This window comes from Vombatus ursinus, unplaced genomic scaffold (genome assembly GCF_900497805.2).
Source record: "Vombatus ursinus unplaced genomic scaffold, bare-nosed wombat genome assembly UNPS02014832.1, whole genome shotgun sequence".
NCBI classification, from domain to species: Eukaryota; Metazoa; Chordata; class Mammalia; order Diprotodontia; family Vombatidae; genus Vombatus; species Vombatus ursinus.
The window spans coordinates 819,457-837,317 of NW_020954610.1; the positions used below are offsets into that span (position 1 = coordinate 819,457).

General features: G+C 32.2%; 1 protein-coding gene across 1 annotated transcript in view; it reads left to right on the forward strand.

Annotated features, from left to right (window-relative positions):
• Positions 1-17,861, forward strand: part of LOC114025963 (cytosolic carboxypeptidase 1-like) — a 173,093-nt gene that overhangs the window by 80,482 nt on the left and 74,750 nt on the right. The window contains 5 exon segments of the mRNA XM_027839511.1: positions 1,388-1,481; positions 6,036-6,073; positions 10,077-10,285; positions 10,823-11,000; positions 15,140-15,237. Of these exon segments, the coding sequence (XP_027695312.1) occupies positions 1,388-1,481; positions 6,036-6,073; positions 10,077-10,285; positions 10,823-11,000; positions 15,140-15,237 (617 nt within the window).

Genomic DNA, 17,861 nt, shown 5'->3' on the forward strand with positions numbered 1-17,861 from the left:
GTTCTTTAAGGTTTAAAAAGCAGTTTATGTGTATTATCTCATCTGATTCTTAGAACAACCCTGCGGGTTAGGTGTCATTTTACAGGGGAGGTTATTGTGAATTTCTATGTGAGATAGGAATATCGTCAGTGAATCCTTGGACAACACAGCTAGCACAGTTCATAGCCTATTGTGGCATTCATTATTTACCATAGCATGGTGACCAGCAGAATCCTTTAGCCCCATATCTCTCTCCATCTACACTTGAACCATAATAGTTAGAGCCTAGAAAGAATCTCAGGCACCATATAGGCACCATTCTCATTGTACAGATGATGGCACAGGCTCAGAGAGGTGAATGAAATGTTTGTCTGTGGTTACACTTGGATTATATAATAAAAACCCAGCTAAACATCTCAGCTAAAATCTTACCTTTTAGATGATAATTATTGCCTTAAGGATCAATAATGACTAAAATATTACTTTAGTTTTGGATTTTAAAAAACGTTGCATCATAAACCTCTGTTTTTAAAACATTGCTAAGCTCTATTTTTAGCAGAATTTTTTTTATCTCACTGCCTTCATGTGACTTATTTTTTAGATACTTAAAACCTTCATTTGATAACAAAAGCAGAGGCAATATAGATGTTTACTTTTAAGAAAAAAAATCTAGGTACAATCTCGTAACATCCAATTACGGTGAAGATTTCTGTTTGGCAAAAAGATATCAAAGATTTATGTATTGGCTAACTTATTTAAAGGAATATTTGGTAAAGGCAAATTTGCATCATTTGGACAGTTCTTTAGGGTCTCATGATGAGATTTCTGGGTGAAATTGATAATCTATCTTGTAATTGAATTGTGACATTTATTTTAATAAGCAACTTAAACTTCTTTAAAAATATTTTAGTGTACTTTTGGGCAGTTTATGCAGACTTCTTTCATGAGAATATCCCAGATAAAGGTGTTTGTTAAATCCTTCATGAAAGAAAGTGTTCTGAATTACTTTTAAAAAACCTTTTCTCTGCCGTATATTACTGATCTTTTTTACATAGAAACATTTTAAGGGAACATTTCTCAAGCTTTTTTCAGAAAGCCTTCCTTAAAACTTCAGTCTGTGACCTTGAACTTGAGATGGGACTTTGCTTTTATCTTTCGTATATATAACTGTCTTAGTTTTCCATTAAACAACACTACCTTTTTACCCTGAGTTATTGGGTATGTACTATCTTTATAATTGGTGACTTAATCCTAATTAAACTCCTTCCCTCACTGAATACATTTAGTAAAGTGTGAGCATTTCACTTATAGCTTGAATGTGTTTATTCATTGGGATGTGTATTATATATACATACCCGTAAACATACTTAGTTTTTGTGGTTTAAAACTTTTCTCTTTTTATTTTTAGCTGTCAATGCAGTGTCCTTAGGGAAAAATGGAGTTGTGGAACTGATGTTTAAAATCATTGGCCCTTTTAGTAAAAAGAACACTGGCCTTATGAAGTGAGTACATAAATGTTTTGTAAATATGAACAAAAGTACAACCTAAATTTCTCTGTGCCTTGGTTTACTCATGTGTAATACTAGAAGGTTTGATTAAAAAAATTGAAGTTCTTTTCAGCTCTGAAACTCCAACTTTATAATAAAACTTCAAAGTTCATTGATTCTTTTGGTTTTTATATCAGTCATTCCCAGATATTCCTTCTCCCTTCCCAAATTGAATCTTTTCTTATAACAAAGAAAAAAAGTTAAGCAAAAACAATGAATATAGTTACCACATCTGACTCTGTGTGCATCATTCTCCTGTAAATACCCACTTTTTTGTTGAGGGGGGGTATGTTTCAGTTCCTGTATATTCCGGACCAAAATTGATCATTATAATTACTTAAAGTTCCACATCCTTTTAGTGTTTAAAAAAGAATTTACATTTTTATAGTCATCACATCCATTGTTCTTCTAGTGTTGCTTACTTCACTCTGCATCATTTCATATGTCATAGTATGTTTGTCTGAATTTCTCACATTTGTCATTTCTTACTGTATAATGATATCCTTTTACATTCATGTACCATGATTTCTTTAATGATTCTCCAATTAAAGAGTACCCATTTGGTTTCTAGTTTTGAAATTTAAAGATAGATAAAAGAAAAATCTAAAATTATAATTTCATAAACATAAATTAGCTTAAGAACTTCAAATTTTGTACAACCCTAAGTATTATGGATGAAAGAATAGGAAAGTCATGTCACTGCTATTAAATGAAATCTTTTCATGCCATCCTTGTCTGAAATCAGTTTAGTTTGTGGGTTTCTTCATTGTCATCGTATGTGTGCATTAAATTAAGTGTTCCGTTTTTGTTATAATTATCACTGTTGTTTTTCCTTTCTTTTCGGTCTTCTGCATATGTATCTTAAAACTCAAATTCCAGCCATTGTTTTGTTTCTTTAGTATTATTAGATAGTTCACAAACGGAAACAATTAGTACTTCTTCTAGGTTCCTGCCTGAATTAGGGTAAAAAGTAGGAAATTACATATGTGGTTATATTAATAAGACTGTCAGATCATGTGGTAAGTCAAACTAATTTTTCCAATGAACAACATTCTAGAACTTAAGATTAGATTTAACAAAGCAAGAAAAAGGGCTATTTTCATATTGATATTAATGATGATCTTTGTGCTTATACTGTTTCTCTATTTGATCTTTGAAGTATTTTGTAATAATTTTTCTATTTATTTCTCCCATTATCTTTTAATGGTTATACTTTTTAGTCCTGGCCCATGCTACTAAGTTAAGCATTCTAGTTAAAGATATATACCTACTTAGAATAACTAAAATTCATTTGGTGATGTATAAATATTATTTAATTTGATATTCCCAGAGAGAAGGAAGAAATCTTTAGTATGGAAACATCACAACAGTAAAATGTGTTTATAGCATTTTGCATGTGCTCAGAGTCATACAGAAATCAGTAGTGACTCAAAAGAAATCTTAAAAAAAATTATATTGAATGCTGGTTCATGTTGATCTTTGGAAATCTTCATTGAGCTTTGAGATTATTACTCTTGTTTATTAATGAACACAGAGTGGTGAAGAAATGATAGATAAATTTAATTGAAATCTTGATCTAATACCTTTTCTTTGGCCATTTCTTATTCTTTATTGGGAATTTAATCAAAGCTATTTTAATTAACTGTATTTGGTTGTTGGAAGGGAGGTGATTGATAGACAAGTGAAGAGTGATATTTACTTTTAGAATTACTTTTTTTTTTCCCCAACTTGCATACCCTAGTCTGGGATAAGATGGTCCAGAAAAGTGCTATAGACGTGTGTGTGTGTGTGTGTGTGTGTGTGTGTGTGTGTGTATGTATGTATGTATGAGTGTGTGTGTACATATGTGTATAGGGGGACCCTAATCTTAGGATTATGTGTGTGTGTTACCAAGTTCTGTTGTCCTTTGTATCTTCTTTCCCCCGATGCTTGCTGCTTCTTTAAATTAATTTAACCATTTGCCCAGTGTTCTATTATTAACAGCAGTGTTCCTTCTCTAAGAGCAATAGTAGCAACAATGATAATATTGAGAGGCAACATGGCATAGTGGTTAGTGAGCTGGCCCCTGCGTTTTTATTTTTATATATACTGGTTGTGTGACCCTGGGAAAGTAACTTAACCTTTTAGTGCCCATGCAACTCTCTGGAACTATACATGGCCAAGCAGATGTGAAGTTGGGGTGAGATTGGGTATTTCTTTCCTGGGAGTTCCCCATACAAATGAAATCATTGTCTGGTCCAAAAATAATAATAGCTGATGATTTAATAGCAGCATAATGTTTATTTCACTTATTTAAAAATAGACTCAAAACTTGGGTGTGGTAGGTATAGGATAGAATTCATGTGAGGGAAGTATGTAAAGAAAAAATGTATGAATAAGTATGATATATTGGTATAGAGATAAAAACTTACTTATGTGGAGCAATTAATTGATTGAAAAAATGAATCTTAAACCTAGAATTTCTGTGATTAATTTTTATAATTTCTTTAAGCTTATACTTTCTTAACAAGAGGCCGAATTGTTTTCAAATACTTTTCTTATGGTTAAGCTAAAATGAGAAGTTTATAATGTGCTTTGCAAACCTAAAGGCTCCATATAATTGTTAGTTATTATTAAGCTTGGTTTTTATATTTCAATTGTAAATGAAAACGTAATGCCTGCCTTTCGCAAAACTTAATTTTTAATTAATTTTTGTCATTTCTGCCGCAATTCAGTGGAGTTATTTTTTGTTTTATCCATTTTTTCTTAGGTTAATACCATTCTACTAGACTATTCATACTATTCTGTGTCAAATTTTCCTGAATGCTTATGAAACACTTTTGTTTCTCCTTACTGTACAATTTTATCAGACTCACAGAAATTTCCTCACTCTAACTTAATCCCAGAGTTCTTAATGAATAAGCAGGACTTCCCATATTACAGTGTTGCAGTATCATAGATTTATTTCATTCTTCCATATTTTATTTGCTTGCAGTTCTGTTCCATGTTATCCAAATGAAGTTAAATATATGAGATTATGATTCTAGTTTAGTATAAGATACCTAGATCTCTACTGTATATTGTTTATTATCATAAGAATTGGTCCATTAAAATTACCTATTTGTACAGATAAGCTAAATTTCAAGTTGTTAGGATAAGCTTTCTCATTCTCTTTCTGTCTCTCTGTTTCTCTTTTTTCTCTCTATCTTTGTATCTCTGTCTTTCTAGAGGCAGATAACACATAGCTACAGTAAACATTTATCGAACATCAACCAAGCACACGTTGGTGTATTGTTAAATAAAGTTTTGTTGTGTTTTTAAGTTCTGCTTCAGACCTCCTGCCCTCTAGTAAATATTAACTAGCTCCACTTCAACTTTGATCACATGGTGTACTCACAGAGCTTTTTGCCCATTATGTTGCACCTACACGTTGTTCTTTAGATATTTTATGAGTTTCCATTTTTTGTCTCCGCATTTGGATTTTATATTTCTCTAGGGAAGGGACTGTTGTTTTATATGGTGCTGGATGTCTAGCTGCCCTTAAATGCTTATTAACACCTGGATTACTTAAGCATGAATATACTTGTAGCAACAATGACAATTTTTGCTGATTGATCCTTTGCAGAATATTTATACTATGACTTGTATTGTTTAATATTCTTTCGTAACTTGCCTATAGAAGTTATATTCTTAATGAAAATAATTGTGGCATATATAATCTCTTATATTTGTAGATGTTTCTAAATTCATTGCCATATTTTCCAGAATTTATTTTTCTTCTACTTGGATGAAAGGTGTGTGTTTTTCTTAATTATGCTGTATATACTGTCAAAGCTAGATGATTGTGAATAGATTCACAATCTGTAGTTTAGTATTTGTGCTCAAAGACAAACACTGCTGATTTTTAAAACTGTGATTTCTTCTAGAGATAGTGGGTGCTTTAGGGATTTTGGTGACCGATAGTCTCTTTAGGGGCTTACCACTGAAAAGTAATGAGGAACTTTATGTGGGAGCTTTCCTTTCTAAAACAGTTTAGACTTCTTACATCAATGTCCAAACTTAAAAACTAAGGAGTAATATTTTATAGTTGTAATATTTTGAATTTAGCAAATCAGAATGATTTCTGCAGAACTTACAGTTTATAGTGGCAGATTCAAGGGACTTTTGGGGGCCAGGGATTGTAACTTTTAAAGCAACACAGTTGCTAGGTAGATTCTTACAGGCTCAGATACCTACACAGTGAGAATCAGTTCCATCAGTGTGCCTTTGGATAAAAAGACTTAGACGTAAGTAATTTTTTTTTTTTGGCGTGTTCTTCTTTTGAAGTTTTATCTTAATACATCTAACTTTTAAACTGGATAGATGTGTGTACTCAAAGTACTTTGAGAAACTATGTAAATAAGTTCAATAAAGATAAAATTTGGAATGAATAATAGAAAAATAACTTGAAACATTTGTATGAATTTACTCTGTTGTAGACTAATTTTACTAGTTTTGTTGTTGTTTTGTGTTTTCTTGTTGTGTTGACAGGGTTGCTTTAGACACACTTGCTGCATTGCTAAAATCAAGTAAGTGTTTAAATACTAGAAAATACTAGATAATATCTTATAGAATATTCTATCATGTTAAACAAATTGGAAACTAGATTTGATTTGAATGTTCACTCTTCAGTAGTGGTAAAATTAAATAATGCTCTTAAATAAAAAATTGATTTTTAGTTTTCCAGTTGTCCAATAAGATGATATCATACATAATAATAAATGTTGGAGCATTATGTCAATCTAGTGCATTGACTTGTTCTTAAAATGGAAACATAAAGAACAGCTGATAAGTACCTGACAGAGAAGAATGATTTATAAGAATCCTTATTTTAAGGACATCATACATAATTTTGAGCACTTCTTTTATTTGAAATGATCTGAACAACTTCTATGTATACTTAAATATCTAAAACATGCAGCTTTCGTTTAATCTCTTATCTGAAGGACTGTTTTCCTCATATGATAACATTAAAAATTTTTAAAAAGTGTGAATCTTATTGTTTAAATACAAATTTGCATTTTAATAAATTTTATTCCAGAAATAGATATTTCTTCATTTCCAAAATAGAAGGAAGAATGTCAGCTTAGGTAGTTCTTTTATCAATTGCCTTTAACATTCTTGCTCAACTACTATGTCAGCTATCTAGTTCTCTTTTTCTTACTATGTAAATACTTAGCATCTATTTAGATTAATATTAGTTCCCTATTAGTAGCATCAGGCAATGGGAGTGTTATTTATTTAATACATAAAGAATAATTGGCTGATTAAAACGAATAGATTATTTAACCCCAACTATCTTTTTGATAATTTGATGACACTTGATAATTTTAACTTCTGATTAGTACTTTAATGATGCTAGAAGTGTATGAACATAAAGGAGAAATAATTAACCAAAGCTAATAATACATGAAGTATTTGTAAAGGCATAAGATCAACTAATCATTCAGTCTGAACTATCAGTGTTGTTTTGGGTTGTTGGAATGAAGCAAGTATTATGTAATAAATCAGTTTGTAATACCATTTAACTAATTGAGACTATAACATTATCTCTAAAGATAGAATTTCAGTATTTCAAGGATCTGTGATTTGTCCCTGGGGGAACTTCCTCCATTAACTTAGATTGCCATCCTTGCCAGTTTCATGAGATTGTGTGGCCAAATAAAAATTTATTATCTTGTGGTCATCTCTCTGATAATGAACCTCATTGAATTTAGTTAATCTAGTCCTTGAACAGGAATATGAACTAGTACTCAAAACCTGCTAGAATTTTCCCTTCTTGGCATAACCTTTGAAAACCATTGTTATTTCTTTACCACAAGGTGGCATTGAGTTATGATTTTAGGTGAAAATGAGCTGTTTACGTACTGAAGTGTGCTACTGTTTTCTGAGAACTGGCCTTTTTACATTTTTCTTTAGATTTGCTTTATTAAACCTGATTGGGCACACATTTAATTTAATATGGATAAAGGATAAAAGGTTGTCCTTAAAACTATTTGTAGCACTCTTCACTACAGCCTGTAGTTACAGTGAAGATCTCACACACAGGTAGTATGAAACAAGACAATTGATGCTAGATGGTTCAAAAGGAGTTTTCACTTAGGGGTGTCATTTGGGAACATTTTAAGGTAGCCTTGATTCATCACTAAGATAATAAAGTGATTACTTTTAAAAGAGAAATTACTGATAATTCTGATTAATAGGTGATATAAGTCAGCAGTTCTCAGACCTCTTGAATTAGGTAGGCTGTATGCATTATTTTTTTTTCTGCTTCCCTTTGTTGTTCTTAATCTAAATAGACACTATATATTTATGTAGTAAGAGAAACAGAACTAGATAGCTGATGTGGTGGTTGGGCAAGTTGATTAAAGGCAGTTGATAAAAATAAAAAAAATTAAAAAAGAACCATATAAGCTGATATTCTTCCTTCTGTTTTAGAAATGAGGAAATCTCTATTTCTAGAATAAAATTTATTGCACTGTATATTTATGTTTAAACAATAGAGGGAAGTTGTGTGACACTTTTCAAACAGTGTTATTAAACATGACTTTAAAAATTAAATAGTTGTAAATGATTTCTGATTTAAAAACATTTAAAACATATTTACATGTTGAAAAATCCTGTTTTCTAAATTGACCATTAAAATTTAGTTCATTAAAATAAATGAAATACATGCGGTACATGCTATTGAAGATATTTAGAATATAGGAAGACATGAGACTCAGGAGTTTCAGTAGCAGTCTATATAATAGGTATGCCAAAGTGTGGGTGGGTGCTAGCTAACTCCTGAGGTGAAATTCCTTAAATCTACTTTTTTTCCCTGAAATATAGGTGAATTTTATGCTAAACCTTTATGTACACAAAGATGCTATTAATATTCCAATAAGAACTTTCCTTGCATAGGTGTATAAGGTTTTTTTTTTAAGAAGGAAACAAATTAAAAAGCAAAAAAGGAGAGCAACTTTTAAACACTTATAGTGAAGAAGAAAGCAAGGCTAGACCTTGGAGTAACTGAAGATCTTATCTAGAAGTAAGAAGTTGCCCTCCTCCTCAGCCCAAACTGTGTTGTACACCAGCAGGAGGAACAGATCCCTGGCAAGTGATTTGACTCTTACCTGAATTGACCAGTTAGGAATATGCCAATTAGACCAAAAAAATCAGGTAAATTAATTTGAAACAGTTGGTTGTGTATATAAACAACCATTTCTGTATGTATTAGGAATTTTGTCACAAAAGAACAGATATGATAGTTTCTACTACATATAATGATGCATCCAGTGGGTTCTTTTTTTGTCTAGCTTCTTCCTTTTTTGGTTATAAATAAAAGTTCCAGTTGTTGAGGTATTAATGATTTTTATTTTCTCAGGGCTCAACTGTTCCCCAGGTGTAGGTTAGCATCTTTGGTACATTTGGTACTTCTTTCAGATAGCTAAGGATCCTAGAACCTAACTCTGTGGCCAACTTCAGGGTCTACATCTCAGAATCATTTAAAGGTGACGGTGGACTAGGGATAAGGTTAGCATTTCTGATAAATGTGTATGTCATGCAAATTCATCACCTTGTGGATGCATTTTAACTACCCTTCATTATAGCAATATTTGGATCAATGTATTAGTAGACTAAAATCCTCTTTTAAGTTATTTTTAGTAGTAAAGTGCCTTTACATTAGGTGTGCTGTTTAGACTTGTTAATTTGTTTAGTGTGTGACAACAAGGCTGATGAAATCTTAGGGCCAGACTCCTCCCCAATTTCACCCCTTAATATTAGGACCACTTTAAAAAAAGTCAGATATTGTTGATTCATTTCTTGCTAACTTTAGTTTGATAAAACAAAGCATTTACAATCTTTTGAAAATATAATTTACAAGTTAAATCAACAGTGATATTTTTACATGGATAATTCAGAAATGCTGATTCTCTGCTCATTTTCTAATTGTTTAAATTCCTAAAAATGTTGACAGTTTAACTTTAAGCTAAAGGAAGCATGACATATTTACACAATTGGTGAAGACTTAAGAGAATAATTAGGCTTTTAATGAAGATAGGTTCACTCAGTTAATAGTATAATAGAATGTATTACCACTATTATAGTAGTGATTTTGCATGAACTATAAGCCATATAACCACATGGCAAGCTAAAGTTCTATATAGTCCAATTCATTGCAGTCAAGTATGTGTGTTCACAAGTTTCATAATGCATGAAACATTTTTTGTTAAGGGAAATTTTTTTGAGATGACACTGATTGTAATAGAGAGATCCTGATACTAATAAATAACTGAACAATACAAAGAGATCTCTGGAAAATGTTGTTTTGTGTTTATTGAAGCTTGTCACATTTACATAATAGATGAAAAAACATTTTAAAACCCTGTTGCTAAAGATTTCTTTAGAAAATGTAATATTAGGAGAATGCATCATGGTATTGAATACAAACTGGGTTTGCTATGTTAAAAGAAAAAAAGCAGTAATTCTATGTTCTACAACTTTCTCTTGTCATCTTCAGTGTTCTTTCTTAATTTTCTTTTGTTAAAGAAACAAATGCCAGGAGAGCTGTAGACAGAGGATATGTCCATGTGCTTTTAACAATTTATGTAGATTGGCACCGGCATGATAATCGGCACAGAAACATGCTCATCCGGAAAGGAATTTTACAGAGTTTAAAAAGCGTTACAAGCCTCAAGTTGGGAAGAAAGGCATTTATTGATGCCAATGGGATGAAAATTCTATACAACACTTCACAAGTAAATTATTTTTTAATTTCCTTTTCTTAGATTCATATACTAAGGACTGATTTTAATTACGAGAAAAAGAAATTTATTTAAGAGGATAATAGTCAAGTAATCATTAAAGTAAAAACTTGGTAACAGTAACTAAAGGCAAGTGTTTAAAAGTTTTTTTCCTTACATGTAACATGAATAATGTTAATTGTTTTTTGACCTTCCAGTTAAAAAACTAGGCTCATAAAGACTCATAGAAGATGATGCTTGTGGGTTTATAGAATTAAGAGGCTGTGTAAATGCACAAATAGAATAAGATTAGGTGTAGCTTTTTTGTTCCTATGTCTGTATCATTTTATTTAAATATATCAGAATTTTCATATTGATGATGTAAAGGAACAGTTGCATTCATAATGGACAGAAGTATTTAAAATTATACTTTGATATGAAATAGATATTTTTAGTGAAAAATGTCAGAAAAAAGCATTCTCCTCTGAAGATATCAAAAATTAGTTATTCGTGGTGATTACATAGTGTTTTTTCCCTTTCCTTTAAAAATAGGATTGCTTGGCAGTCAGGACTCTTGATCCTCTCGTCAACACGTCCAGTCTGATTATGAGGAAATGTTTTCCTAAAAATCGTCTTCCATTACCAACTATTAAAAGTGCTTTTCATTTCCAATTACCAGTTATTCCTGTGACTGGACCTGTGGCTCAGCTCTACAATTTACCACCTGAAGGTATGATTCACTACATACTATTCATTGTTGTTTTAACTTTTTTGTCTACTTTCCTTGTGATTGAATCGAATAGAAAAAGGAAGACTTAATATAGTAATCATACTTTGCTTCATTTGATAGTCACCTGTTATTTTAAAAAGTGAGTCTGAGTTTCTATTCATATTGCCAGAAGAATGCTATTTAGTATAGGGATATGTGTTATATTTATGAATGTGAATTATAAGAGAATTTCATTAAGTAAATATAACCTAACAACTCTTTTAAATTGGTACTTGTGGTTTTTAAAGTATGTATACATATATTATGAATATATAATCAATGAAATTAGTTGCTGCATTTTTAATACTTTTATTAAGGTATTAAATGAACTAAACAGAATTTTGATTAAAAGTCTTATGGTTTTCTGTCTCCCTGAAGGCATTTATTTTAAAAATTACACTTGACTTATCTGATTGAAGATATAAAAATATATATTTTTGGTTTAGATAAATCGGTGACTGAAATTGTTTTAGTTTTGAACTACATTTGTGTGTGTGTGTGTGTGTGTATCAGAAAATGAGAAGTGAAATTTTCAGGAAGTCTAAGATGACTGAGATTTCTTAATTAGATAATCAGTGAAGCAGAAAATGTTTTAGAGAAAGGAAGATTGGTTGGGTGTGCTGTGGTTTTTTTAAAGTTTTTTTTTTCTCTATCTGCAATGAATAAAAGAAGAAAAAGTTTTATAATAGTGCAAATGGTGCTAATATGGAAAAAGCAGAGTTTAAATGTTAAGATTTAGGCCATGAAAAGGTCTTAGAGGGCATATGGTCCAAAATCAATGTGATCTCCTTGATGTAGACTTTCCTAACAGTGATGCAATCTGTAGTGCATGCATGCATGCCTCTTTCTGTGCAGCTCTTGTCCACATTTTGTCATAAGTTCACCACCAGAGGTCCATCCACTGAATGTGTAGGGATCTTCCTTTCTTTCTTTTGATATTATGAGAATGCTGGTGGAGCAAATGTGTCATCCAGCAGTATCTCATACTCTCACCATGTGACTAGTTCATCTTTTTCAGTCATATGTTTCTTTGATAACTTCCTTTGCCCTTCTTCCTAGTACCTTATTTACTATGTGTTTTAACGTTTTTATATCTACCATGTACTTTTCCATTGTCCTCTGAATAACATTAAATTTTAATTCTTTGAAGTCATGTTCCATGACTTTCAGCCATATAGTAGTACCAGTAGTATATTTGTATTTTGAAAATGGGCCTCTGTTTCAGAAAGTAATTTGAAGTCATTAAAGGAGCTTTGCCTTTTTTTTTTCAGAATCCAACTAACTCTTTTTCTTTTTAATCCTGGTACTAGTTCTTTGTTAATTTTCAGGATATATACCAAATGTATACCTTGATGCATATTCTCTTTTGTTGTCCATCTAATGTATATCAGAGTCTGGACATAGGCATTCTTTGTTTGCTTGATTTTTCCTATGGGGATGATTAGACCAGATTCTTTTGAGTGATTATGGGCAACCAGGAGGCTCTACAGTGTTTTGAGACTTAATACAATCAACTTAATGTCGTTGGCAAATAGGAGTAATTAGAGGATCTTACCGTCTATAGAGAATCCCTCTTCAATTTGGACTCTGTGCTAGATCTCCTTAACAGTAATGAATATATTTTAGTAGTAATAATAATTTGAATTGTATTATTATCCACACATTATTATCCTTAATAGTTAATGGATAAATCTGTAAAAATTCCTTGGATATCCAGAATTATTTTATTGTGGAAATGTTGTATTAAAATATTCAAATAAATTTCATAGTAAAGATTCAATGAACATATTATGTTCTAACGAGATGTTTTATTTAAAAGTGTCTTGAAATTTTTTTTTTTAAAAAGCATTGTGCAAATATAAGGAGTGCTGTGTTACTATTGTCTGACTATGGTTAGCTTTCTGTTTACTTTAACCATTTAAGGCCTTATGGGTCCATCTTCTGGTTAGATCTTATGAATAAGTAGTCCCTTTTCCACATCAGAACAATAACAACTTTTAGAATAGCCTTTTGAGTTACAAAACAAACAAACAAACAACCTATTCTTTGTATAAAGTACTTATTTTGCCTGGTTTATTGAACAATATGATTTATCCTTTTCTCTGTTTTAGATGAGTTTACTATTCTCTAGCTAATCAAGAAAATTCTTTTCTTACTACCAGTCTCTCAGTCTTTTTTTGTTTATTTTCTCCAGTAATCATTTTTTCTCATTTTCCTTTTCATTTTATGTAAGCTGTTGCTTATAAATTTATTTTAATTTTTTGATCCTAGAGCTACACATTCACTACACAGAAATAGAAGCATCAATCAGTAAATCTTTATTGAGTTTCTCTTATGTTCCAGGGAGAAGGAGGGAATAAGTATTTCTGTAGCACTTTCTATGTAGCAGGCACTGTGCTAAACTCTTTATAAATATTATCTCATTTGATCCTCACAACAACCCTGTGAAGTAGGTGCTGTTATTATCCCCATTTTACATTTGAGGAAACAGACAAACAGAGGTTAAATGACTTTTCCGGGGTCATATAACTAGTAAGTATCTGAGGTTGGATTTGAGCTCAGTTCTTCCTGATTTCAAGCCCAACACTGTATCTACCATGCCACCTAGCTGTGGTAACAGGTTATACAAAGACGAAAATGACATCTGTTTTCTCAAGGAGTTTATATTGTATTGAGGGAGACAACTTCTGCATATATAGGTGTATTTTATATATATATATATATAAAATGTATGTGTATATATGTATATATACATGAAGTTTTTGGGGGAGAGGGCACTATTAACTTGGGGGATTAGGAAAGGCTTTATGTAAAAGCTACCACTTGAGTTGAACTTTTGAAGAAAGCTAGAGATTGTGAGAGGTAGAAGGAAAAGTACGAGGAACAACTTGTGCAAATGGAATTAAGAAATTGAGTGTTGTGTGTGAGTGACAGCTACAGGCCAGTTGAATTTTATTATATAGTGCATGAAAGGGAGTAATATATAATAAGACTGGAAAGGTGGGTTGAATCTGAGTGGTGAAAGAATTTATATGCAAAACAAAGGAGTTTATATAATATCCTATAGAGCCATTGGATTTTATTGAGCAAAGGAGTGACATGGTCAGACTTGTACTTTATAAAAATCATTTTGGTAGCTATGTGGAAGATGGATCAAAAGGAGGAAGACTTGAGGTAGGGAGAACAGGTAGGGAGAACAGTTACAATATTGATCAGGTAAGAGATGATTAGATTCTGAGTTACAGTGGTAACCATGTGAGTGAAAAGAAGGGGAAATATGTGGGATGCTTTGGAGGTGAAAGCAACAAGACTTGCTAATTGACTAGACATGTGAGTTGAAGGAGAGGATAGAGTAAAAGTTGACTCTGAGATTATGAACCTTTCCAACTGGAAGGATGAAAATGTACCCTAGGCTGAAATATGGAAATTTATCAGAGGGGTTGTTGTAAGGGGAAAAGGAGAGGATGAGATAATAAGTTCCTATTTGGATATGTTGAGTTTGGGATGCCTTTGGACAATTAAATTGAAAATATCTAGTAGATATTTGGTGATGCGTGACTGGCACTCAGGAGAGAGAATTGTGCTGGATATATAGATTTAGGAGTAATCTTTATAGACATGAAACCTATGGGAGCTGACCAGGTTAGCAAGTAAGAGGGTAAAGAGAACAAAACTCAGTAGACATAGCCTTTGATGAGCCAGCAAAGGAGATTGAGAGAGCAATCAGATAGGTAAGAAGAGAACTAAGAGTAGCGTCACAAAAACCCAGAGAGGAGAAAGTATCAAAAAAGAGCAACCCTTATTTTCTCATGAACAAAATTCACTAGTATCGACTTTTTATATGTACATAAAAGACATTAATGTAACTTTACCATAGATTTCAGAGTCATGTGCTATTCAAGCACAAGCAGCGAAGAGTGAGTCACAACAGAAGGTGCTATTTAATATTTTATTTATGACATAATTATTTATAAATATTTATGCATTTGTAGTATTTTTTAATGTGAATTCCTAATACTTTCAATGTAGCAGTCTTCCCCAGGGTGTCATTTTGTAGAAAGTTTACTTCTCACCTACTTATAGAGCCTTTTGTATCACAGTGGATGACGTAGTAGATGAAAGCGATGACAATGAAGACCTTGAATTAGAAGCTGAAAATGAAATTGAGAATGATGATGATATAGACCAAAATTTTAAGGTTGGTATAAATGTTTATTGTCAATTAACTGTATACAATACGCATTATTATTGTCAAAAGAAAGTAAATTTAAATAATGACATAGAGGCTCATTGCTGAACTTGTGCCTATTTTCTTTCTTTTTCTTTTTTTGATATGGTTCATCAGTGAGAGTAAGCTATTGCAAAGAGAAGTAAAGCTTTATTTTAAGTCCTTAGAGTGGAAGGGTCCTTGAAGTGTTATCTAATTCTCTCTTTTTGGCTCTAGGAAAGACTTTAATGTACATCTAGTAAAAATTGTTGTACATTTTGCTGTTTTAAAAATAAACTTTATTTCAATACTTTGTTTTTTACATCATCAGAATTTCTCCTACTAGCTTCCCTTTCTCCTCCTCAGAGAGCAGATCATATAACAATTTCTTTAAAAGAAAAAGAGCAAGAAGGGGAAAAATAAACTGAGCAAAACCAATCAATACATTGAAACGAAGTCTGAACACCTGTGCAGTGCATCTCACCCATAGATCTCCCACCTCTGCAAAAGAGTTGGGTGGGGGAGTGTATTTTTGGGTCATACTTATTCTTTGCAGTTTTGGGACACTCACTTTTGATTGTTTTGTGGAAGTTCTTTCCATTTATGTTGTTGTAATGTACCTCTTTTAAAGATTTTTAGGAAAGTGATTCCATGTATGTGTGTGTGTGTGTTTGTGTGTGTGTGTGTGTATACACATATACATATCGATACACACACATTACCACCTTGTTCTAAATAAGATTATCTTTTTAATTAGGAATTTCTTTTGTGCATTGATCTAAATAGAGTCCCTTGTGATATAGATTATAGAACTTTGTAAAACTTAGTATTAATATAGAAATACTTCAAGGATCTGTGAATTGGGATAGATACTCCCTCCATGACTCAGCTCATGTGTTTTGGTAGATGGTACTTGAACCTCCATCTCTGGAACTCACTGGAAGTACTTTATTTTAGATAATGGAGTTTTTCAGAGTGCTGAGAATTAATGTTTTAAGGGCTCGAACTAATTTAACAGTTTTTGATAGAAATATTTCTCAAACATATGCTACACTTCCCTGACTTGTTTAAATAAGGTATATTGAACATAATTTAACCTTCCTTTGAAGTCACTATTATGGGCATTAGTGATTGTGATGTGCCAATTAGATTTAGGTAGATAATGTGCACTATAGGGCTGAACAGGAACTCTGATCATCAAAGTGACCAGCCGTGATTCCAGAGGACCAATGATAAAACATCTTTGCGGAGAGATAATGGACTCAGGGTGCAGAATATGAAGTATATATTTTTGGATAGGGTCAGTGCAGTCATTTGTTTTGCTTCACTGCATATGCAGTTATGATGGTTTTGTTTTTGTTTTTGCATTGTTTTTCCAGTGTGTGTGTGAGTGGTTATGGGAAGGGGAGAAAATAGATTTTTTTAATTGAAAAAATTAATTTAATTTTAAAAAATAGACCCTTAGCCTTCTTGAAAAAGTATCTGATTTCATTTGCTTTTTGGTTCTTTTTCTTAGTGTATGTAAGTGTATGTAAATAGCTACTTGTTTAATCTATACAACTGAATCCTGTTTATTGTTTATTGTTTCCATGTACACATAGAAATCTTCTGTGCCTTCAAGGGCTGCAGTATTGAGGTGGTTTGTTGTGCTGTGAATAAGGCAAATTTAAAAATGAGTTATTAAATAAGTGTATTTAAATTATTTCCATACCTCTCTTTGGCCCCCTTGTGGAGTTAATAATTGGTCAAGTTATTTTAAGGCCCTTTCTCAATTTGGGATCGCAAAGCTACTGTAGATAGATAGTAGTTGTTATGATCAGACTCCCAACTCTTCTTGATGTCTCAGAGTGGGATATTTGTCTCTTCTTAATATCTTCTCTGAACAGCACACAACGTACTTTCAATTAGTCCTATTTGACCTCAGATTTTCCCACTTCCAGTGTATACTTTTAACCTGTCCTTCAGTTTCAACCTCTTCTCCCAGAGTGGCACATAGTTTGCTTCTAATCTGCCTGGAACGGACAGCCTGAATTATATCCCACACTTTGGGAAGTATAGGATGTCACAATTTTCGAAAGGGTCATGGATAGAAAAAGTTTGAGAACGACTTGTATGTTATTAAGTGCACCAAAACATTTTGTTTTGAAGCTAGACTTTCTCTGAAATACCCAAACAATCCCTCTTACAAAGTATATCTCCTCCACCAAAAATCTGGTTTATCAGTTGTTAACAGAAAGGAAGGTTGGGTCCTTTTACTTTGATAACGTTAATAACATTGACTGTTGTATTTGACCAGAATTTGTTGCCTCTCCATTCATACTACAACTAGTCAGGCCCATATCACCTCTTGCCTGGATTACTGCATTTTTCTCCTAATTGGTCTCCCTGCATACAATCTCTAATCTCTCTATTTTCAGAAGGCTTTTTCTGAATCTCTGGGTTGTTATCTGCTCACCTCTCCCTACCACCAGGGAAATTGCCTTTTGTATAGATACCTTTATTTACTTCTCTGTGAACATGTATTCCCTGAGTAGACTGTAAGCTTGGGTAGAGAGACAATCTCACTGCTGTCCCAGCATCAGTGCCTGAACAGAGTTAAGCATTTGTTGATTAAC